A 23,234-nucleotide genomic window follows, 5' to 3' on the forward strand; every position below is an offset into this window, starting at 1 on the left:
GTTCAGGTTTAGCTATTGCATTAAAAATGGGATATGATTACAACAAGCCCTTCAAATGTCCAGCAGACCTTGAGCTTGAAATTCGGTGATGACGACTGCGCTGCGCGATACTCTCTCCGGTCGACAGGTAGCAGTCAAACCATGGCACGCGACCAGGCATGGACCTTTGCTCGACCATCGACTTGCAATAATATTTAGCTTACTCGATTATTCAGACATCATTTAACTTTATTTTCGCACGAGTACGCCTTTATGATTATATTCAGCTCTACTCTACAGTTCCCAGGCATCTTCTAACAAAGCCCTCAGGGTATCAGAAAAGTCGGCCGCTGAAACCTTAAGACGAAATGAGTAGGTCACTTTGTGCTAGACCAAAACTACTTCTCAGGCTATTTAGTTTTATAACCAAAGACTTGGGAGGTCAACTTTCTACTGCTCACTCGAAGGTGAAGCTATCTCGCAATAGCTTAGGTCGATCGACACATGCACCATCCCGGAACTTCCCACGTACGATCATCACCGAAGATCTACGACAATACTTTATTCACATGATAGTATGTGACTTGTGTATGGTTCATTTGTTTGGTATTATTTGCCTTATTGGCTTTCTTATAGGTACATGTCCCGTGCCTATTACTATCTCACACGGGCCCGAGGCCTCGGTATAACAAATTCATGAAAACCCATCCCGAACATGGGGAGATTAAAAACATTCGTCATAAGAGAAGTCCCTTACTCAAAGGGGTTGGTTCGGGTTCCCCACCAAGTGAGGAAGACGGAGAGACCGAGGGTCTCAACGAGCTTGGTAGCCAGGCTGACGCCGACGGTGTCGAGAGGTCGCTTCTCGACGAAGATCTGAGAGACGTACTGGGAACGATGTTAGCTATTGTTTCGTGGAAGGGAGAGAGAAAACCTACGCCGGGAGCAGAGGTGGCGAAGAAGATGAGAGCGCCGAGGTAAGCAGCGCCCTTGTAGGTGAGAGTGCCAGTGGCGTTGATGAGAGCACCGACACCGTAGGCCTGGAGGGCAGAGCCAGTCAGGGAAGAACCCCAGGCGAGGGCAGCACCAGAAGCCTCCTTGGAGCGGATGAACTCCTCCTTGGTGTTTGAGGACTTGGCGCGCTGGTAGGTCTGGCCGAAGATGGGGGCGAGGACGGCGAGCTCAACACCGTGGTTGAAAGCAGTGCCCAGAGCGATGGCGGAGGGCTTGACGGGAGGAAGGTAGTGCAGAGACATTTTGGATGGTTTTTGTGGTTGTTAAGGAGAAGAAGTTGTGTTGTTGTGTGTTGAGAGAGATGAATTTATTTATTAGCTTCGATTGGAGAGAGAGGGATGGTCACACTTGGAGCTGGCATTGGATCCTTCCCAGTATTTGTACTTTGCAAACCGTCACGGATCTCGATCTAAGCACCCATTTTTCCATTCGCATCATGGAGGACCAACCAAGCCAAGCAAATCAAGTCTCAAGCCCAGTCCGAGTCCGGGTGGCTTGCCTGGACCTGGTTCTAGCTGTCTCTCCCCAGCCGTTCTCCCTCATTTTTGTGAGTGTCGTCACCAGATGTGATGATGTCACCATTCGGTTGGTGAGACGAGACACCAGCTAAGAAGCTCTATTCAGTAACAGTAATACCCAATAGAAATATCTCTCTCTGCGGGGATGAATCAACTTGACTCTCCACTGCCAACTTTGTTTAGACTGAACAACTGTACCTGATCTGACGTTTACGATTTTGCAACCAAGCTTACAGATACATACTTGCCATCGCATTTCAACCTACGAGGAGGGGAGCTCAGGAGCTTGATCTCCTGTTCTAGCGGGGCAAAAAGATGGGGAAAGCTTGGGACAATTCGAATCCAGAGCCGAGCTAGAGCTAGGTACATACAGAGCAAGACAAGTCAAGTTTCTCGGTGACAAGGATTGGATGGATGTCTGAAATTCAATTCATCAGTAGCAATGCAATGCATGCATGCAAAAGCAAGTCTTAAGCGGGGGGCTGCACATCACACAACAGCTCCGGATCATACCATACCTACCTAGTCAATTTCTTACACAAAACTGCGTGAAGGCGGTTGCGCGGGTAATGATGGTGTCACAGCGTCATTTGTATCTAATACTATTCCATTCCCTTGGTTTATTATTTTTGTTTCTTTCGAACCCTAGTAATTTTACAAAATGGAATTGATTCATTGCGCAATCAGGACCATCCCAAGCTGTGCCCTTACTATAGACAAGCTAGGTACTCTTACGTAGGACTGATGTTTACAAGATCCGCGGAACCAAAGCCAGTCCAAAGCTTGTTTTTTTACTTCCTGGTTATTAACTCGATCAACAATCCCATCCATCTTTGCAAAGCCGAAGCCGGTCCTGGTCTCCCGTGAACAGCCGTCCTGGACTAACCAAGTCGGACAACATCTGCATCTGCACTTTTTGTCTCAGACTTCCACCACATGCCATTGACATCAGACCCTGTCCCTGAAGAAGATCCATTGGATATTATTCGAGTATTCAAATTATGGCTGCCATGACGGATCAAAGTGTGGTTGTGGATGGACCCTGATCGTTTAATTTGAATATCTGTCTACGGATGTGTATAAAAGCATTGTACAGGTGCTTGTATCACAAGGCGCACACAAAGAATTCACAATTTCGCTGACAGCACCATTTCTAAGCACGAGTGAATGAACTCGATCGTCTCACAGTGGAATAACATAACCGAGTGCCGAAATAGCTGTTGCTTGTAGGGTAGACAAAATGTGTCAAAGTCCTTACCCTAAACTAAACCAATACTGTTCAATTGTCATGCCAACTTCATCTCCAATACCAAGTGGTCGGGTTTTGTGTATAGTATGATGCCATGAGAAGTGGAAACCGTTCATTATTGACTCCATATTAAATATCATAAGTTATGCCATGTGCTGCCCGTCTTCACCACCCCGCAGGGCCAACAGCGCCCTAACATCATGTACATACTGCAATCCTTCCAATAGTGGCACCAGATGCATCAAGTCCGTATCCGTCGGGTCATTGATCCAGCCCTGAATAGGAATCGCATTATCTGAAAATCATCTTGTCAATGCCAGTTCAAATAAACTTGACTGATATAGCTTTCTTACCTTGATGAAACAGATAACTCAACGGACTGTTGTCCAAAATCATCACCTTGCTCAGGTCCGATTCGACCGAGGCCAGATCCTTGATGAAAGCGCCTTGTCGGAATGTGCAGTGTTGTCGATAGTATCGTGCCGAGAAAAACTTCCTTTCCGTCTCCAGCCAGTCAATTACCGGGTCCGCGTACTCCTGTACTGATGCTGTGAACACAACCAAATTGTACCACTTGCAAACTCGTCTCAGGAACTCGTCGCAGTACGGTCGCTTGTTAACCCAGTATAAGATCGGATGCTGCGGCCCAATCGATGTCTGTCCACCAACCCCCACGTATGTCGTGTTTAGGCGCACCTCAACCATGTGTCCGGTACTCATCCTGCCCCCCTTGGACATGCTGTGTATCAGAGTTTCGTCCAGATCGAGAATCAAAGTCTTTTGCGGGCTCGAAGGTGGTTCGAGATTGATGTACGAGGGTTGTCTGCGCGGAATCAAAGGTCGAGGCGGTGCTGGAGTCTTGGGGTACCTGGTGAGCGCTGCGATAGGAGAAGTTGGAGATTTGAGATGTGCCGAAAGGTCGCCGCTGCCTAGATCGCTTGCCTTGGTTCGCGCGACTGCCGATTGCGTTTTCCTGTGCTTCCGTTGCCTAAGATCTTCGTCGCTGTTGAGTTTAATTCTGATTGACCTTCGAGCAGGACCTGTTTCCTCTGCAGGCTGTAGCGATTTAGACCGAGCATGCCGACTGCTGGAGCGCGATCCTTCCGATTCCGATTCCGATGAGAGACCCGATGACGTCGAAGAAGATGAAGTATGCCTGGGTTTTGGTGATAGCCTCCGATATCCTGTAGTTCTACCATAATCCTTCTCAGAAACCTGGCCTGGCTCTTCCATAGCCTTGTTCCCACCTCCCAGTCCAAACAATTTACCAAGTTGCGAGAAGGGTGCGAAATTGCCATACTCGTCGTAGAAACAAGCAATGAGATATACACCTGGCGAAGCCAAAGTCGCAAGAACCCATCGAAGAGAACCAATGATGCTGGAAGCGATTCGCCGAGGAATAGAGTGGTACCATGAGCTCCTCGTCTGATTCTCGCCTGTATCACCTAGCAATGGGGTTTCCTCGCTAGGCTTCTCAGTTTCGAATCGCGATTCGTCAAATGTATCCTGAGGGAAGGGCTCGGTCTCGTTCTCGTTGGAAGATCGGTGGTCGCCATGCTGGTGATCGTCTTCGGAGGCCAGGCCTACAAGTGAACCTATGCTGTTGGATCGTGATTGAGTCGGACTCGGGGGCGGCGACACACGGGCCGTTAAGATGTTGAGAGAGTTCATCGCCACGAGCTATAGCATTCCATGAGGTGAATGATCGTTGTGCGGACGAACAGGCAAGAGTCAAGAGGTTTTGTAGAATGTCGAATTGCTCCGAACAAGTTTTGCAGGCTTAGCTTCCGCCTTGGAAAGGGTGTGTGAACACGTTAGGGTCGGTCGGGATGGAAAGGACGGAGAGACGGCAGGTAATCCGAGGAACCGATCGTCGTTGCCGGTGGTCTGGTCGAATGCGCTGAAAGAAGTAGAGGTTGTAGGTTGATAGTCGACGACAAAGATGTAATCTGACAAAAACGCTGAAACGAAGGGATTCAATGTCAAGAATGCATCAGGTGCGGCGAAGCGAAAAAGGCAGATGTCCAGGGGCGCAGTGGAATCGCGATGGTGGAAATGCCAGGGAAATGTACAATTTTGGCTTGCGATCCTAGGGAGGAGGGAAAAAAGGGAAGTTTTGGATACAATCTTAACTCAATCCAAAAGTACAGATGTCTCAAATGGTCAGAAAGGTTTAGTCGCTTCTTTTGTGGTTGTACCGCTAAGACAAAGCAGGTTGTATGGAATCAATGATATGTAGGTACAATACGGATGGATACTGCAGTAGAGCAAACAAAAGTGTTCTGTCTTTCGTGGCGTTGAGAGGGGAGCTGGGGGGGGGGGGGGGAACTTTGTTGGCCTGTGTCGACTAATAACAGGCCGGGTTCGACTAACTAAAGACCCGTCAGAAATAAGCTGTGCAGCCCTGCTGGGAACGCTACTGTCAAAGAAATGGATCGATGAGTTTATGGCTATCGACGGGTCTTTGATGATGAAAGAAGAGAAAAGCCTCCGAATCTGCACATGCGCGAAATACAAGAAAGAGCGTATGAGCAAACGATCAAAAGCTGACAGTATCAAATAAAGAAGAAGACTACACCAGAGGGGAGTGAGTGCAGTTGATCTGATTTGACTTGGTTGGTGGTGGGTGGCTCGATTGACGGATGATGGTTGAGAGATGGTTCACGTGTTGGGGATTCTAGCTGCCGAAATCCAATCCATGCTGGGGACTTTGGCAGCCCTGGAGGTTCTGGAGGGCCTAATGATGGACAGCGGCGATTTTTCAGGCCAGTCCAGCGCCCCATACCCCTGTCATTATACCCGACTGTAGCGTTGCAGGGGGTTGGGAAGCCGCGGCTCACCGGGCATCTCTCACGTATGCTCTAATCAATCACAGGAATCTATCATAAATGACACTGTCTCATGATGATAACGGATATTTATTGCCCCAAATTCCACTGGACTCCTCAATTGATAGGTCTGTATCTGCATCTTATCTTGTATGCTTCATAAAGGAACCATACCCAGTTCTTTTTAAAATGTTCTCCAGGGCACCCGTTGTCAGTTTTTATACCCGTTCTATGCGCACGTACCGCAGTGACAGGGGATCAATATGGAACTCTTCCAGACCGACCCAGACAATAAACATCACCATAAGAGTTGATTGGGTAACTAACAAAAGAATGCTATACTGGTACTGTCACTGCAACAAGACTATCTCAAACTCCAGCTGTGGTTCTTCTACTCAATTCTACTCTGTATCTATATAAAGTACGGTTCTGACTACCAGCAGCAAGCCCATGACCCTTTCATGGAAGTATTATTAGAAAGACGCACGAGCGTTGACTTACAAGTCCGGAGGGTTTACCGAAATGATGTATAGCAGATCAAAACAACTCGCCTGTAGGATTGTTTCCCACAGCAGTTCCGGGCAGTAAAACTCTTAACCTATGCTTAAATATGTTTAATGAATACGAAATTCCTAGAGGACAATCACTCCAGTAGGGCATAGTCAGTGACATGATGAATCTATGGAAGGTGTTTCCAACGAGAAGCTATACTGCACAGCAGGGACTCAAAACCTGAGCCTTTTCCATATCAGACATCAAAGCCATCTCAACTCAGATATCATGCTAAACCGTCCCTGAACGTTCATACTCCTTATCACCCTACGACGGGTTTTCTGTCATGAGTTAACGTCCATTATTCATTGCTACAAGGGTTACGAGCAAGGGTAAAATAGTTCAACCTGGACCACTTGTGGATCTCGGATCTCCTTGTTCGTTTTCGTATTCAACACATGCTCATCGGTCAAGCCGTTCGATCTTATGTTCTGCTTGCTTACTTGCATGTGAAGTCGATGTCAAGATCGCCAATCTAGGGCATCCACAAGGCATTAGGGAACTTGGCCACTGGAAGCATAGATGACAAAATTAGTGAGTCAGCTTATGGAGTTTTAGAGCAGACCCTTGGAGTAGTATTTTTGCACCCTGTGTTTCAAGGACAACTTTTTGTTACAGAGCCCCCTGTGAGTCTTCAAATTAGGGCAAGCGAGGATATAAGGAGCCAGTCATGATATAGGGGTCTCATAATGCTGCCATTATACTCTGGAAAAGACAGGCCTTAAAGTACCTGGCAGCCTGGCTACACTTCGAACTGTATACGCGTACTATACTATGGAGTGTGTGGCTCGTTCTTGGCTCATCCACCTTCAGTCCTTTTCGGAATAATTGAAACTTGAAAGACTAGGAGATTACTGTATTGAGTATTGACAGCACATCAATTGCCATACTTTGGTACCTCCTAGACTATGACATGACAGCTCATCGATCATAGCGGTGAGTTCATTACTTAGACAGTCAAGTCGAATTCATAAGAGACGCATAACCCAGCATATTTCCAAGTTGTGAGTGATGGATGTTTTCTGAGTAATTGTTCTAACTCGAGTCGTCCTGGTTTTGATAGAGTTCGTTATCTTTCGGCCCCTGCTCCCCTGTCGTCATGGCTTCAATCGACTCGGGGCAAGGACCCCACCGAGGGACGAGGCTGAACAGCCCCCACCTTCCAAGAGAACCGTCAGCCTTGCGCAAAAAAAGGCTCCGGTGGGAGGAATTGGTTTGACTCATATTCACAAATCACCCCAATCCGAACAAAGCAGTACAATCGTTTGTCTGTTTCACGGCACCCGCATCGAGCATCAGCAAAGCAAACTTACGGCATCTTTTATTCCAGTTCTTACAAAGAATATTCCAACATTTTCAAAGCAAAACAGCATCTGGTCACTGCGAATATTTGTGCCGAAACTCACAAATCACCCCTCCATTGAGCACCCCGCGACTGTAGACACTACACAGGAACATACCCCAGCTTGCGCGCTAGCTACGGCTACGGTCACAAACAAGACTGCGAATCCTTCACAAATACTTAGAGATGGCTCCTTTATCTACGGGCTACGCGCCCGATCTTGAGAAATATCTCCGGTCTCTCAAGGGTCAGGCATTAGAATCCTCTGTTGAGAGCCTCATCGCGTGAGCCGCACCAACCAAAAAAATACCCTTCCTAAAACAATGCTCGTTACTAAACTTTTGTCATGTCTTCAGCCTCCTAAAGCGACGCCAGATCAAGGGCTCCGAACCTTGCGCAGTCGCTACCGCACATATCCTACTTCAGGTCGTCGCCCGATCAAAATGGTTCAATGTCGATACCCTGATTGATAACGTCTCTCGCATCGGTCGTCGACTGGTGGAGGCTCAGCCCAAGGAGCTTGTGATTGCAAACATCGTGCGCCGAGTTCTAGGCCTCATTCGCGACGAAGCAGCCGAGGATAGGAATGATGGTGCCAGCGAAACCCCCAGTGAGGCCCAGATGACACCGACCGATGCCGTGTCACACCCAGAAGCCCTTGCCCACCAGTGGCCACCATCGACATATGGCAAGCAAGATTCCGCTGGCGACTATATCACCAACAGCGCCAGGCCCCCTCCTGCCCGACCTGGCCCGCTGTCCTCCTACAGCTCCGTTAACGTCCCAAAGACTCTCTTCCACCTCCTCTCAGTGTCTTCTCCCAACGATTTCACAACTAGCAGCCAGGGATCCCCCGTGGGACTCTCAGGGACATCTACCCCTTCATGGAAGGCTCCTTCCACTCAAGTCCACGCTTTGAGATCCGAGGTTATTGACGGCATTGAGGAGATCAAGGACGAGATTAGCCAAGTGGATGACCAGATTGCATCCCTGGCCGAGGTCCAGATTCACCCCGGAGACTACGTGCTCGTCCATCAGCCTTCGCCCACCGTCGAACGATTCATCCTGCGCGCGGCTCTTAAACGTCGATTTACAGTGCTTATCGCTACCGAACCCCCCAAGAAGCAGACCACTGAAGTTCCACATGCTGGTTTCAGAAAGAAGCTTGCTTCTGCTGGCATCACAGTAATCAACATCATGAACGGAGGGTTGATGGCATACATGTCCCGAGTGGACAAGGTTATCCTCGGCGCGCGGGCTATTGTGGCCAACGGTGGTGTTGTTGCCGATGCCGGCGCTGCAGCGATCGCACGGGCTGCCAAGGAGCAAGGAAATGCAGTCATTGTCCTCGGCGGTGTGTACAAGCTCAGCCCAGAGAACCCCTTCAACGAGGAGTCTTTGATTGAGTGGGGAGACTCTGCTAGCTTTGTCAATTTTGCGGATGGACAGATGGTGAACAGTGTCGAGGTCCGAACTGCCATCACAGAGCTTGTTCCACCAGAGCTGATTGACACATACATTACGAACTTGTAAGTTGATGATAATTTGTTGTTTTATTTACTAACATGACTACAGGGGAACACACTCAAGAGATCATCTCTCAAGTCTTATCGCAGACCATTACAAGCAAGAGGACGTGGACTTTCACATGTGGAGCGGATGATTACAAGCCATCAATCCAGACTCAGAAGCAAAAGAAATCTGCAAAAAAGTTGAATGCCTTTCCTATCTTTCCCCTTGGCGTTGGCGAGGTGGAGTTCTAGTATCCATTGTGATATATACACGTGTGAATGGATGAAACGACATGGAGTGAAGGTCCTATAGAATTACTTGGTATCTTTATATCATCAGCTTCAAGGCCATTGGCCTGTTTCAGCCAACGTCGTTCGCCATAAGACCATACTGTGATGATTACGTAGAGACATGCGTGGCCAGGAACATGACAATGCGTTAAGCATAATTTAGAGTCAATTACCAAAGTTATGACTAGCAGTTCTACTGTCACTGAGAAACACGGTAAATGGTGCACACTGTACATCATTTTTGTATCCTTACTATCATGAAATAAAATATAACGCTGCTCTGTATTTTCTATTTCTTTCTTACAGATATTAGCTAGGCCGGGAATACGGCACCTCTCTCATCGACAAGTATAGGTTGCCTCTCTCGGCCGCGTAAGCATAAACTCGACTATTGGGTGTTGGCGTTCCTGGGGAGTCATAGGGCTGCGAATCCCAGTTGCGTAACCCCAGCCACTGCTAAGATTTAACAAATAATCAGACGCCTACATCAGATTGTGGAGAGCTAACGAAGTAAGTTGTGGTCTGTTAGTTGTTCTCGGTTGAAATATGTCCCGTTTATTTTGTCTTGCTGACTCGATCATCATCTACCACGTATGCAGTAGCTTAATGGATCAGCGCAAGGCGTTTTGTAGGCTGAAAGGATTACCCTTTTGGATGGATATGGTGCAAGGTGATGTGATGGGATATGATGCCACAAGTTAAATAAGAGATGCATATCCCTTCTCTTCCTTCTCATCCACGGCAATAATTCGCCATAATAGCTCTTCATCTTTGTCGAATATTTATTCATTTATTCAGCCAAGCTCAATCACAACCTCCTCCCTCATAACTACAAGAACTCGCATCCAACCCATCATGGCAGGCCCACCACCAAACATGGACTTTACAAACAGAGACTCATTCCACGGAGACGTGCCCCCGCCATCATATTCAGAGACAGACATTTACTCTGCCACTACTCGCTCACCACAAGTTCCTCATCCTGCCTTTCCCGCTGCCGGCGCCGGCTCTGGATCCGGCCACGGCCCCACAGCTCCGGGTGATCATGCCTTTCCAATGTCACCCACTTCAACCACTGGATCAGTCATCTACACTCCTCCAGAAACGCCTCAAGCAGTGAATTCAAATATTGAAAACCAATTTCAACTGTTGCGCAATCGCTTGGCCTCTGCCACACGCTACTTTGAGACTCGACCGCATTCGCATTCAACGTCTCTTTCGTTTGAATACAGTATTGCTGTTACCCCGGATTCTGTACCTTCTGATATCCCTTATCCTGAGAACTGGGCTGCGCATGATGTCACGCCTCAGGACTGGGCGACGTTTGTCAACTTTCTTCTCCCTGATCATGACTCAGTAAAGAACAAGGCGATTTTTGGTGGAGAGGCAAAGAGTGAGGATGGCTCTGATGCCAAGTCTACCACTCCCAATGCAAACGTCAAACCACAGCGACAAGCTGCTGATCTCAGCGAGCGGCATCTATTCCGTCAAGAAGCTGAGGCTACAGTGTACCACTGGAACACTGGCTTCTTCATACCCCGGAGGGTAGTTGTGTTACTTGTACCCGATGAACCAGTACATGCGTCTAGAGGACAGGAGACGGCAATTGATGACCCTCCAGAGGAGATCCCACAACCTGGACCGTCATACCAGAGAGAGACGATGCCGCAGCGCAGAGAAGGACGTTTCCAAGGCGGTCGGGGAGGCATTCCACGGGGGGACAGATTTGTCGCTGATGCCAATGGGCTTCGAATTGGAGACTTACACATAGACAGCAGAGGTATTCGCATGGGTGGACAGGGCATAGGAGATGCCTGGCTTTTTGGACCTGGGCGTGAACATAGACATGCACCTCACGAAGCCAATTTTGATCTTACCCGAGGACGAGCACCTCATAGTCACCATCATGGAGCTCGCAATCGCTCTTCCTCGACTTCTTCTTCTTCTTCTTCCGATTCTTCCTCAAGCGCCGACTCCGTCGGCTCACTCCCAGATCACGACGACATCAAAGAAGAACAACTACCGTTTTACATCGCCCGTCTCGAGCAATGGATCGCCAATCCTCATGAGCTACGCAGCAAGGCGGATGTCAAACAGCTCAAGGCGGAATTGAAAGCAGGGAAGAGGAACACAGCCCCCCTTAACCCAAATGTTGACCGAAAGGAACTCAAGAAGCAGAGCAAGGCTCTCGCACACCAATGGAAGAGTCTGAAACGTGAGCAGAAGAAGAATAAAAAGGAAAGAAAAAGGGCGGAGAAGGAAGCGAAAAGACGGGTGAAGAGAGAAATGAAGGCGGCTCACAGAGATCATCGGAGAGAGCAAAGAGGCAGAGGTCGAGGTCGGGGTCATGGGAATCCGCCTGTGGTTCCTGGATTTCCCTCATCACAGTCTCATTTCACACCAGGTTGGCCATATTCCCATCCCGCTCATGTGCCTATTCATCCACAAGGTCGTGGAGATTGGTGGGGATGGCCAAACAGAGGAGGATTCCGTGGTTAAACAGATATTCTCGTCGTGCCTACATAAGTAGTCGTTGGCGCATGTCCTAGTTATAAAATGATAATGCAACTTCAAAGACCTCATGAACCCCTTTGGAACTTCCTATAACGTGCTTCACCCGGACTTAACATCCTTTTGTCTATCCATCTATTAGAGCAAATTTTACCCTCTTTTTTCATTTTCCCCTTTTACTTGTTTAGTTCTTGGACTCATCCTTTTCCACCAATGATCCAACTCCTAATCCTCTCCCCACGGCGACCTTCATCTTTCGTTCTCCGCCCTCCTCCTTGTCCTTGCCAGCTTCGGGATCACGGCCAACCTCGCCCACGGCGTCACCCTCATCAGCGGCATCCTCGTCCTCTGCAGCGGCGGCTTCGTCGGCTTGCTTCTTGATACCACCGAGGTCTAGACGCATGCAAAAGGCATCTTCGCCGTCGGCATAGTATTTGGACTCGGTCTTCTCGTTGGTGAAACCCAGTGTGTTCTCGTAAAGATGACGGGCTGCGGCGTTGGAGACACGGACGTGCAGGGAGACGTACTTGGCTTGGAATGTCTCGACCATGGCGAGTTCTGCGCATGTGTTAACAGATAAATTTGGCAAAGTACATGTGATACGTACGACTCTGGCGCATCAGCTTCTCGGCAATACCGAGTCTTCGGTGTGTGCGCATAACACTCAGACTGGTGATGTGGCCGTGAGGGATACCGTCTGAAGGCTCCTCCTCCATCTTGGCAAGGACATATCCGACAATCTTGGGGTACTCGTAAGGGTCCTTCTTGGGCCTTGAGACATCGACGGCGACGTAGCTCAGCTGGGGCCATGAGAGGGCATGGTAGAGGTAGTACTTGAGGAAGTAGTTCTCGGGAAGGTTCTCGAGGTTTGCGTGCTGGATGAGGGGCAAGTCTGCGTTTGTGAGGAGTCTGATATCCATGTCTGCGGTAGTGAATGGGTGTAAATTGGTGGTGGTGGTAAATTGGTGTTGGTTAAATGAGGCTCAAGAATTGACGTACGGTAACAGTCAAGATAGAGATAGCTTCCTTCAGCCCACTTTCTGAAGCGTAAATCGGCCCCTCAATTCGCGGCGGGTCATAAAATCTGGCGGGCGGTCAACTTTCAACTTTACAGTGAAGACCATCACCCGGAGGTCGGCAGGAAAACTCCCCCGCGCCGAACCTTAGAACCTAAACAACCCCCACCAAACTTGATCCTTGTTGCGCTGTGATGGACGCTGGAGACGACCTAGAACGCTAAGCCAAGCACCAATTATAAACTCCTCCACTGTAACACCCGATAAATATCCTCCCTTGGAAGCGCACCTGTCAAAGCCAGCAATGGCCGCCACGGGACTTGCATAGAGGAGTTTGGTGCTTTGTCTCTATTGGCGCGACAATTGCAGTGGACTCTAGATTGTGTCAAGTTGTTGAACTAATACACAAACGAAGTATACGGACAGAAGAAGGGTCCAGATCTGTAGACACGTTGATAAATATAAATATACACGAGACTCTTCTTTCTTGGTCCTCCATAGAAAAGTTGTTCTTTTTACATTTTAGTTTCTCTGTCTGTTCTTTTGTCGTGATATCCGATTCATCTTGCCTCACTTTACCAACAAACCACTCCACAACCACCATGTCTCTTCCTCTTACTGGTAAACTTGCCATTGTCACTGGTGCCTCTCGAGGTATGTAAACTATCTTCTTCAAGTCCAATTGAACCTGACTGACTCAAAAAGGTATCGGTCTGGCCATTACAAAAGCCCTCGCTGCTCGCGGCGCAAACCTCGTCCTCGCCTACACATCCGCCAACTCTGCCGCCTCAACAGCCGACATCGCTTCTGAGCTGGCCTCCAAGCACTCTATCAAGGCTGTTCCTATCCAGGCCGATCTCGGCACTGTCTCAGGTCCTGCTTCTCTCATCAAGCAAGCCGCCGATGCTTTCCACCCGTTGCGCATTGATATCCTCGTCAACAACGCTGGCGTCGCTCTTAACGACAAGGTTCCCGATATCAGGCCCGACGACTTCACAACCAGCTACAATGTAAACGTTCTGGGCCCTCTGCTTCTGGTCCAAGCCGCAGAGCCTTACCTCCCAACAGATCGTTCTGGCAGAATCATCAACCTCAGCAGTGTGAGCGCCAGCTTAGGTTTCGTCGGTCAGAGTGTTTACGGTGGTACAAAGGCCGCTCTCGAGGCCATGACACGAACTTGGGCGCGCGAGTTGAGTGAGAGAGCTACTGTCAACGCTATCAACCCTGGCCCCGTCCGCTCAGAGATGTACTCGCGCAACTCAGACGAGTTCAAGCGTCTCATCAAGCCTTTCATTCAGAATGCACCTCTCATGGCTGCTCGTGAAGGCATTGACGATCCTGAGGTTGTTGAAGAGGCCAAGACGGCTGGTGGTCGTGCTGGTGAAGCTGATGAGATTGCTGGTATTGTCGCTATGCTTGCCAGCCCTGAGAGTGCTTGGGCTACTGGGCAAGTCATTTGCGCCAACGGAGGAATGATCTTTGGCATGCAATAAATGGTTTAGTAAAAGAGTAATAGAAATAGACATTAGGATATAAGAATTAGAAGGCAGTTTTAGTATGAACATATAGATTTTATCTTATACAGCAATGGAGTAAATGGTGACTTGTTGTCTCATGAAAGACAACATAGAAAATGGAAAACATTAACTAAAGATTTAACCTAAGTTTAAGGCCCATGAGAGAATTCATAAGTGCTCTCTGTTTTGGATCTTCTTCGTTCAATGTCACAGAGGAGACACCTCAGGAGTGTGCTACTGTTAACCCTTGAGTTATTCAACTGCTTATAAGTCAAAGTGCCCCGCCTTGTTAGTAGGCGGTGACGCAAATTCTGCCAAACTCACTCAAGTCAAGTCTCAACTCACTTACAAATCCGTAGTGAGTCAGGCCTCTCATACAGCTCAAAGTCACAAAACTTCACCATGGAAACAAGACAAACAGACTCCTCTGATCCCTTCGAGGATGTCCTCAATCTCGAAGAGCGCTTCTACTCAGAAGGCTACCAACTTGGCATAAAAGACGGCATTCAAGCGGGGCGAATCGAGGGGCGATCGTTTGGCATGCAAAAGGGCTTCGAAAAGTTCCTTGAAAGTGGCCGTCTTGCCAGCAAAGCCGTCGTTTGGGCGAATCGGATACCACAAAAAGATAAGGCTTCTTCCGAGGAGACTTGCACGTTGCCACCGCTGCCCAAAAACGCAAGACTTGAGAAGAACATCAACACCCTATACGCCCTCGTGGAGCCGGAGACGCTTTCAACAGAGAACTCGGATGAGGCGGTTCAAGACTTTGATGATCGGGTTAAGAGAGCACAAGGAAAGGCCAAGATTGTCGAGAGGATGACGGGTGGTGGGAAAGAGACAACAGGAGTGTCAAGCCCGTAAAGCATCATGAACAAAATTGGAGTTCAGTTGGGCGTATGACAGTTGAGACATAACAAATTCGGTACTCATGTGAAAAAAAGAAAGTCATCTGCTGTCAATGGAAATTCTATACCCTCACTACCTCATAATTTGTATACACATCTTCCTTCGCTTCTAATTTATTTGAATGACCTGCAAGGGTATCTGCGAACAGTTAGTGTCTCTCCAGACATATTGTCTCACTCGTTAAACGTACCCTTCACCATAAGATGACTCCTCAAGCTCGTACTTGTGCACATCCCACTTTCCAGTGTTCAGAGTCTGGCCGCTGGGCAGAGGAGGCATGCCGTTGACAAAAACATCCTTAGTCGCGTTGCCCGCCTTATCAAGAGCCTTTGCCAGGCCAGTCTCGGACTCCTGCTTCACAGCAACGAGCTGCTTCTCGCCAGCCTCGCCGATAAGATCGACCTTGGGAGCTTCAGCGCTACCAACGGTAAGGAGCTGGGCGAACTGGGACTGGTCGACGACGCTGAGCTGGGGGTAGCCGCGGCGGTTGTCGCGCTTCCAGTAAGGATTGTCGGCGATGTCGCCAGCTGGCAGCGTAACGGGGTCGTCGTACTGGAGAGGGTCGTTGGCGCCGGGGGGAGGGTTACGGAAGTGAGGGTTCAGAGGGACACCGTTGGAGCGCTCAGGGTCGATGGCCAGGAAACGACGGAAGGCCTCCCAGATACCAGTCGACTGGAGGGTTTGCTTCTGTATGAGTGGATGCTCAGTTAGCGGCTTGTATGTCATGTACGGGCTTCATGATGTGCGAGTGAATTCGGAGGTAGGGGCGGTTGTCGAGAGGCGATTGGGAGGCATTGGATCCGAGGCGATGTTCGTAGTTCGTACCTTGGCGATGCTGACCACGTTGCTGGCGGCTTTGGCCGCTTGGGACGACATGATGGCGGCTGGTAGGCTGATGAAGGCTGTCGTTGAGGCTCGAGTGATGGAATCGTTTCCAACTTGAAATGCCGTCGTGATTATTGGCTGACTGGCGGGTTTATCCGAGGCTCCACCGATGTGATGCTGGTTACCCTGCAGGAGTTGCATTGATTGATGGAATAACTCTGACTTTACGAGAACATTAGTTGTTTTTGTACCTTTATAATGAATTACCTTATTGAAAACTTGAACTTTAATAAATGCGGTACAATATGTTTCTTTGTGTTGTTGTTGGTCAAGCTCAATTTATTTTATAGTGTTGATACAGTATAGGTAATTGTAATGTGACACCCAGACGTGTAACCATCGAGCAGTTGTGCAACATAAATGGTCAACGTATGCGATGCAAAAAATCTAGGAGCTTTAAACACTTTTCGATAGGACTTAATAAAGTTTAGAACAGTTTCTTCATCCGAGATTCAGAAACAGGAATGTTCAAAAAGTCTAGTATCACTCATATAATTACTATGGTCTATAAACCTTCTGTAGTATCTGGCCAATTCCAGACGCACTGTACTTTACTAAAACAAATCCCGATTGCTACTGACCCATAAAGAATTCCGCGCAAAATACTTGCCTATATACGTGCCAATGCCTTTACTTGCTAGCCAACTCATCAACGAGAGCCTGCACACGGTTAAGAGTACCCTGTGGGCTTCCCGCCTCAGCAACGAGGACCTTGCCCTCCTTGCTAATCACAAAGACACCACGCGTCGTTCCCTTGGGAGCCTTCTTGAGACCGATGGCGCCGATGAGGGTAGCATTGGGGTCACACAGTAGTGGGTAAGGAAGCTTTTGCTTCTCCTTGAAGGTCGTGTTGGCCTTGGGAGAGTCGGTGCTGAGACCGTAGATAGCCAGGCCGTCCTTGATGAGAGGCTCGTATGAGTCGCGGAAGAAGCAGACCTGCTTTGTGCCTGCGAAAGAGTCAGATGGAAATTCAGATGGAAAGGTAATGAAAACTTACAGCCGGGAGTGGATGCCTTGGGGTAGGTGAAGAGAACGACGCCGGACTTGCTCTCATCAACGAGCTTCTTCAAGGTAGTCTTGTCGCCATCGTTGGTCTCAATTTCGCCTCCAAAATCATCAAGGTCCACAACGTCGCCAACCTCGAGCTTGCCTCCTGACTTCTTGGCCTTGGGCTCCTTAGTCTTTGGATCCTCCTCAGACTTCTCTTCTTCCTTAGCTTCCTCCTTGGGCTCCTCCTTGGGCTCCTCCTTGGGCTCCTCAGCCTTCTTAGGCTTTTCCTCCTTCTCCGCGACCTTGGCAGCAGCCTCCTTCACCTTGGCGGCTTTCCCGGTCTTTCCAGTGGCCTTTCTCTTCACAGGAGGAGGGGGAGGGGCAGCAGGCGCTTTGCGCTTACGAAGTTCGACAGGCATTGTGATGTTGTGAAGGGGAAGAAAGAGTCTATGCGATGCGATGCGATGCGCCGTATGCGACAAGTCAAGGCAATGCTGTATTCTGCAAAACACAGAGACGAATTTGCGAGGAAAACTACCGCGTGAACACTACGAAAACGCGTAAAGTAAAAAAAAGGTAGAAGAAAGAGATGAAAAGAAAAGACAAAGAAGGCTGGGCATTGGGAGGAGGAGAAGAGAAAGGGAAATGGAGAGAGGCTTAGTACCTACCGTCCGTACCCAGACCAGGACTGGGTTGGCCCTGTCCGTTGCTGTCGCATTTGATGCGCCTGCCTTTGTCTGCCTTTCATCCCCCCCAAATAGTTACGGCACGTCTCATCTGGGGGACCAATAGAGCCTGTTCCAGGCCCTTACAAGCTTCCGGGAGCTTGGACCATCAATTGCTCGGCAGCGGAAGATGCACGGGCCAAGTTCATTTTCGCTTAGATGATTGATTTGGAGTGGAGCTTGGAGCCGATAGAGGTTATTCATCAATTGCAGTTATGCAACTAATGGGTATCACTAGAATACTCGCCGAGATCATCCGTTTACTTTGTGTAAGATGAGACGATCAAGTTATTATTGACGTGCAACATTCAACCTGTGATGCAAACACTTGCAATATGAATCCTCGAGTATGACTTGACTATTTCTAGTATTTTAGATTTCTTGGACTGACAGTATGTAATAGAAATTCATGGCCCCAGGGGCTGCCTTTACAATGGCTTGCGTATTGTTCGTGTGAGTAGAAAGTGGCGTGTTGTTTCAAGATGCAGTGTTTGAGATATTCCTTTTTACTTATTTATCTCTTAAATTTATACCACTCCAAGGAATACTGCTGCATTGTTTCATAAAGCTGTACTAAATATCGGAGTGGTTAAGAAGCTGACGTTCTGTAGATACACCCGCTCATCTATACACACTGCCCGTGAACAAGCAGTATGTGACTCCTTTATCTTCATCATCTCCCAGCTGACATCTTAATAGCGCTCATCAAGGCTGCCAGCTAATGGTGAACGCACTTCAAGAGGTGGTTCAACATAAGTCGAAAATCACCTGGAGCATACAACGGCGCAAGGAGCGAATCAACCACCTGCTGGTCGCATTGACTTTAAAAGGCATATCGTAATTTTTATGATTTGTTGTCTAATTTCTCAACCAAAATGAAAACAAACTCCTCTTAATGCCAGCGCTGCACCAAATTCGCCATGCCCAAAACTCGTCAGCCCCTTGTTGCAACTCAATGTCTCTGTTGTCCAAAAAGATAAAGGGGCTTGCAGCCGTGTGCGCCTGCTGTGTACATTGCTCTGTGTATGAAAAGCGTCAACGATAGGAACCCAAGATTTGTCTAGCCTACAGTTGACGAAGGGTATCTCAGCCTTGCTCCGTCTCCTATTCCGTCCATGAACCCAGGTGTACAGTCCTTCTCCAATCCCTTGCAACTCCAGTGATTTCTCGCTTTTTACGCAACTTATAACAGCTATCGGATGATTATGATTCTGCTGGCGGATCCAGCAAAAGATGCCGTGCTTCAACCCTGGTGTGGTACAGTTGCTTCATAACATATTCGTACGTCAACATGGTAACTGTCGCTGCTGGAACAGCTCGCATCATGTTGGTGCCTAGTCCAGCATAAAATGCTCTCCACCCTTCTTCGGCCAATATGACCCGGAAAGTATGGACGACACCTTGGTACCTGGGCTTCGCAGCAGGGGCTCGGGGGCCTGAACCCGTCACTCCCATACCCTGAGCGAACTCCTCGCCAGCAAGCGGACGCCGTTGGGTCTGTAAACGGGTGCGAATAACTTCGTGAGGGTACGTCGCGGTACTGGCGAGGATTTTGGATAGAATCGAGGCCCCCAGGATCCCGAAAACATGGGATTTATTGTCTCCCTCGTTGGATTCGCCCATCCCTTGACCAGTGAACCTGGTTTTGAGGTACTCGTATGTTGGAAATTGTACAGCAACGTGCGTCAACCCGAGAAGAGCAGGCGTTAGTCCGGAATAGAAAGAAATGAGACCTTCCGAGGTGTACATCTTGCGAGCTGCATCTAGTGTGGATTTGTAGTGCCAGTCGTGTAGTGTTGGTCGCGTTGTTGGTGTGCTAGTCGCTTTCGGATAGTATGCGGAATGGTGGTCCTGGGTGTTGTGTCGAATGTTGCTCTGTGACATGAGCCGTGTCTTGATAACCCATATTGGGTTGGTAACTATTGTACTGCTGGCGCCTGCTATGATTGACGACCAAAAATTGACTATGTGACTGTTGTCTATTGACGGATAATTAGTATGGCATCTCTTTTATGCGATTTCGGCTGGCAACGTACCATAATGTTGTGATAAATACCCCTTGCTCTTATTGTAAACCGTAAACCACACAGCCCATGTTGGCAAGTATCCCATGATGATAGGCCCCAGTCCACGATAAAGGCCTCGGATTCCTTCCTCTCTCCAGATGACTTTCCCCGAGCCAAGAAGACCATTGTATAGCTGTGGATGGCCGACATGTCGTCCCTTGTTGAGAGCAGCGTAACCACCTTGCGCCTGAAGTTTGGTCTTAATGACGTCGAGTGGGCATGTCACAACACCTGAGGTGAAACCACCCACTGCACCAGCAATAGCGTTGAACTGGGAGTCGGAGGCGTTGAGTGCCCATCGGTGCATTGGGGTAACCGTCGTGGAGTACATTGAGGCGTCGGAGGATGCGTAACCGTAGGAAGATGTAGCATAGTCCGAAGACGGCGACTGGGCAGCTTCGGGAGGAACCTGGTCCGTTGACGACATCCTAGTCGTCCACTATCGAGATCGCCTGTTACTTATCGCCTGGTTATTCGTTGTGCGATATCAACAATCAAGAATGAAAGTTGATATTGTCGGCGTTCGTTGTTATCGCTCAAACGTATAGGTTATCGTGGTGGTGCCTGTTGCCGAGTTCTTCTTGTTCAGATGTCCGTCGCAGACGTCAAGTTGATGTATTTCGGGAACCGAGACCAAGAGACACCAGCAATAAATCTTCCTGCACGCCTTTGATTGTCCGCAGCCTTTGATATCGTAACCGTCGAGTTTCCTCAATGTCCGGACCGTTTTCACCCCCAAAAAACAAGACGGCTCCCGTCCGTCAAAAAAAATAGGCCTGACGTCTTTCTGCCGCTGTTGGAGCTTTCGCAGCCGGTACAAAGGTACTGCGGGGGAACGAACGCTCGCTCCCACGCGCCGTGACCGACCGCTTCCCACTTCAGCGAATGGCGCCGGCCATTGACTTTGGGAGTCGAAAATGCGAGAGCCTTGGAACCGGAAAAACCGGTGAAAGTTAAAGGCAGACGCGGGAGGTGAGGGCCGAAAAATCAGGGAAAATGAGGCTGAAAAAGACCGAGAGTGAAGAGTAATATGTGAAGTTATAAGAAAGAGGAAGTAGGGAAGAAGAATCAAGTTTGCCGTTGGATGGCGAAACAGAGCGGAGGATGGAAATCAGCGGAGGAAATCAAGACGGGGCGGGCTAAGGGAGCCATAAAAACCCAGACACTATTGACTGGACTTGACATTAAACCTCTCATAAACCTATTAAGTTATTCTTAGATGTTGAAACTTGTATATAATATTATGAAGCGAAGGAAAGACTTATAAGTTCATCTCATAATAGATCATGGTCTGTTCTCTTAATCTTCTTCTCCGATCTAATACCTCTTTCTACTCGGTATTCTTTCTTGCATCCTAGGACAAGCGAGCTCTGACTGGTTATTTGATGCACCATCGGCACTTGCAGGGTTCTGCTCACCATTTTATTTTTCACATGGAATTTCTTTACTACTTGGCTGGCCTCACTCATCTCGGAGCATTTCTCTGGAACAAAGAAGGGCATTTCCCCTGTTTATCTTACTGAATTCCTTTCTAGACATGTTTGCACCGGTGCAAGCCGGTCGTATTAGCGGAGACGATAGACGAACTAATCTTCAAAATAACGCAGCATAGACTAACACAGCACTAAGAAAAAGCAGACGTTTCGACCTGCATAGATACACAATTTACTGCATGTGGTATCGGAGCACGAGCGTTGGAACAGCTGCGATTGCGACTCGCCTGTCCAGTACCTGGCCTGTAGGGTCTCTCGTACAAGCTCCGATATCGAACCCTTGTTCAACGTGGGATGGAATGACGACACCTGCATATAATCGAGTAGAATTTCGTCCGAGGTAAAGAGGTTGTATGACAAACACGCTGTAAATAGAATAACACCTCAGTATCATAGTATCTTCTCTTTATATCTTACCATTTACTTGCTGCTACATATTCATACAATCTTTGGCCGTTCTATCCGGAACCGGTTTCCTACGGGACATAAAAATGACCCCCCACCTGATTGTAATTCTCCACTGTCTCACAAGTGCCATGTGCATATACAGCTGCGCCACAGTTCTCTCTCAGCAGCCACATTTCTTCCCCAAAATCTTGAGGCTGTGAAAATAACCTTAGTCATCGATCTTGTCCCCTTCTGCCCGAGTAACGCAGCCAGCGAACGACAAAGGAATGGTCATCAAGACCACGTGACGTCCCGAGCTCTCCCAGAAGTTTTGCAATTGCTCGCCTCAGCCCATCCGCAATTCGCGCCATTTCCGACCGACGACGACGACGACACTTCAACCCCCGGACGTCAATTGCTTCTCCTCGATTCAAAATGAAGTACTCGCTCGCCCCCTTCATCCTCCGCCGGCCGTGGCTCGCCCGCTTTTTCAAGCCCGCCGCTACCTGGTACGTCAACACTGCCGGGTACCGCCAGATGGGCCTCAAGTATGCGAATTCCCCCTCCTTGTTACGCCGCCAATTGGATCTCGAAACGATGGAAACGGCGAAATTTTGGGATGGTTTTGGCTGACTGCGGTTCTTAAGATACGACGATCTCCTCGAGGAGGAGAACGAGACTGCCCAGGCTGCCCTCAAGCGTCTTTCTAACCGCGAGTCCTACGAGCGCATCTACCGTATCCGACGTGCTGTCCAGTGCAGTTACCAGCACAAGCTCCTCCCCAAGGACCAGTGGACTACCTCCGCCTCGGTATGAATCAATCCTATAATCGATTACTCTCTCTGCCGGTTGCCCCTCAGCAATTGGAGAGAGAGTTCACGATCCCGATATATCACGAATGAATAGCGTCGACTAACTCGCCACCCCCTCTACAGGACAAGCCCTACCTTCAGCCTCTTATGGAAGAGGTCGCCGCCGAGAAGGCCGAGAAGAACGAGCTCGACTCCATCGCTGTCGTCCGAAAGCACTAAATTATTTTTGGCCCTCGGGTTGGGAGGACAGTAGGAATGAAGGAGTTGGAGAGCAGTAGCAGGATGGTGGTTGAAAGGGAATTGCCTGCCTCCTAGAGAAATGGTGGCTACACCTCAACGGATTAGACAATTCCCGTGTATCCTATGTAGACGTCTGACTTGACTCATTTGCACATATCATGGCCATTTGACCGGTTTTGGACGCATGTGAATTCTTTTACATGAAAAGCTATCTCATGCATGCCTGCACAATTTTGTAATGTACAATATACTACTGCGAAAGACTTCGCCAGAAGCCCATCTTCAGTCAGCTCTTGTGCCGCCTGTCAGGAAATCTAGTTGAAGAAGTTTATAATACGTCTTCGTCAAGATATCCTTCATAACCCTTCTTACACGAGCTCCACACTGGCTGATCAGCCTCTC

At 48.7% G+C, this 23,234-nt stretch overlaps 10 protein-coding genes across 10 annotated transcripts; 4 read left to right on the forward strand and 6 right to left on the reverse strand.

Annotated features, from left to right (window-relative positions):
• Positions 1–557: 557 nt before the first annotated feature.
• Positions 558–1,337, reverse strand: EDB82DRAFT_531685 (uncharacterized protein). The gene is made up of 2 exons (XM_025731984.2): positions 918–1,337; positions 558–867 (listed from the first exon to the last, which is right to left on the reverse strand). Exons 1-2 carry the CDS (start codon positions 1,233–1,235, stop codon positions 733–735), a joined length of 453 nt encoding a protein of 150 aa, XP_025590955.1. The 5' UTR covers positions 1,236–1,337; the 3' UTR covers positions 558–732.
• Positions 1,338–2,640: 1,303 nt separating this feature from the next.
• Positions 2,641–4,605, reverse strand: EDB82DRAFT_10176 (NLI interacting factor-like phosphatase-domain-containing protein). The gene is made up of 2 exons (XM_025731983.2): positions 3,114–4,605; positions 2,641–3,055 (listed from the first exon to the last, which is right to left on the reverse strand). The coding sequence occupies exons 1-2, from the start codon at positions 4,429–4,431 to the stop codon at positions 2,904–2,906; spliced, it is 1,470 nt and encodes a 489-aa protein (XP_025590954.1). The 5' UTR covers positions 4,432–4,605; the 3' UTR covers positions 2,641–2,903.
• Positions 4,606–7,376: 2,771 nt separating this feature from the next.
• Positions 7,377–9,473, forward strand: EDB82DRAFT_483019 (uncharacterized protein). Its single transcript, XM_025731982.2, has 3 exons — positions 7,377–7,766; positions 7,839–9,011; positions 9,058–9,473. Exons 1-3 carry the CDS (start codon positions 7,669–7,671, stop codon positions 9,143–9,145), a joined length of 1,359 nt encoding a protein of 452 aa, XP_025590953.1. The 5' UTR covers positions 7,377–7,668; the 3' UTR covers positions 9,146–9,473.
• Positions 9,474–10,139: 666 nt separating this feature from the next.
• EDB82DRAFT_470069 (uncharacterized protein) lies at positions 10,140–11,783 on the forward strand (the record flags this gene model as incomplete). The annotated part of the gene is made up of 1 exon (XM_025731981.1): positions 10,140–11,783. The coding sequence occupies one exon, from the start codon at positions 10,140–10,142 to the stop codon at positions 11,781–11,783; it is 1,644 nt and encodes a 547-aa protein (XP_025590952.1).
• Positions 11,784–11,869: 86 nt separating this feature from the next.
• EDB82DRAFT_483022 (acyl-CoA N-acyltransferase) lies at positions 11,870–12,932 on the reverse strand. The gene is made up of 2 exons (XM_025731980.2): positions 12,403–12,932; positions 11,870–12,353 (listed from the first exon to the last, which is right to left on the reverse strand). Exons 1-2 carry the CDS (start codon positions 12,713–12,715, stop codon positions 11,980–11,982), a joined length of 687 nt encoding a protein of 228 aa, XP_025590951.1. The 5' UTR covers positions 12,716–12,932; the 3' UTR covers positions 11,870–11,979.
• Positions 12,933–13,209: 277 nt separating this feature from the next.
• EDB82DRAFT_531690 (uncharacterized protein) lies at positions 13,210–15,189 on the forward strand (the record flags this gene model as incomplete). The annotated part of the gene is made up of 3 exons (XM_025731979.2): positions 13,210–13,465; positions 13,517–14,242; positions 14,696–15,189. The coding sequence occupies exons 1-3, from the start codon at positions 13,414–13,416 to the stop codon at positions 15,187–15,189; spliced, it is 1,272 nt and encodes a 423-aa protein (XP_025590950.2). The 5' UTR covers positions 13,210–13,413.
• A 72-nt stretch (positions 15,190–15,261) lies between these two features.
• EDB82DRAFT_483025 (uncharacterized protein) lies at positions 15,262–16,272 on the reverse strand. The gene is made up of 3 exons (XM_025731977.2): positions 16,060–16,272; positions 15,425–15,921; positions 15,262–15,372 (listed from the first exon to the last, which is right to left on the reverse strand). The coding sequence occupies exons 1-3, from the start codon at positions 16,258–16,260 to the stop codon at positions 15,348–15,350; spliced, it is 723 nt and encodes a 240-aa protein (XP_025590948.2). The 5' UTR covers positions 16,261–16,272; the 3' UTR covers positions 15,262–15,347.
• A 323-nt stretch (positions 16,273–16,595) lies between these two features.
• EDB82DRAFT_483030 (thioredoxin-like protein) lies at positions 16,596–17,890 on the reverse strand. The gene is given in 3 exon segments (XM_065608203.1): positions 16,596–17,066; positions 17,117–17,335; positions 17,348–17,890. The coding sequence occupies 3 exon segments, from the start codon at positions 17,526–17,528 to the stop codon at positions 16,750–16,752; spliced, it is 717 nt and encodes a 238-aa protein (XP_065465330.1). The 5' UTR covers positions 17,529–17,890; the 3' UTR covers positions 16,596–16,749.
• Positions 17,891–19,037: 1,147 nt separating this feature from the next.
• EDB82DRAFT_542839 (mitochondrial carrier domain-containing protein) lies at positions 19,038–20,327 on the reverse strand (the record flags this gene model as incomplete). The annotated part of the gene is made up of 2 exons (XM_025731974.1): positions 19,038–19,813; positions 19,871–20,327. The coding sequence occupies 2 exons, from the start codon at positions 20,325–20,327 to the stop codon at positions 19,038–19,040; spliced, it is 1,233 nt and encodes a 410-aa protein (XP_025590946.1).
• A 1,908-nt stretch (positions 20,328–22,235) lies between these two features.
• Positions 22,236–23,103, forward strand: EDB82DRAFT_483037 (cytochrome b-c1 complex subunit 7). The gene is made up of 3 exons (XM_025731973.2): positions 22,236–22,328; positions 22,428–22,590; positions 22,716–23,103. The coding sequence occupies exons 1-3, from the start codon at positions 22,318–22,320 to the stop codon at positions 22,809–22,811; spliced, it is 270 nt and encodes an 89-aa protein (XP_025590945.2). The 5' UTR covers positions 22,236–22,317; the 3' UTR covers positions 22,812–23,103.
• The last annotated feature ends 131 nt before the right edge of the window (positions 23,104–23,234 follow it).

The sequence above is a fragment of the Fusarium venenatum genome (assembly GCF_020744135.1).
Source record: "Fusarium venenatum strain MPI-CAGE-CH-0201 chromosome Unknown EDB82scaffold_1, whole genome shotgun sequence".
Taxonomy (NCBI): domain Eukaryota; kingdom Fungi; phylum Ascomycota; class Sordariomycetes; order Hypocreales; family Nectriaceae; genus Fusarium; species Fusarium venenatum.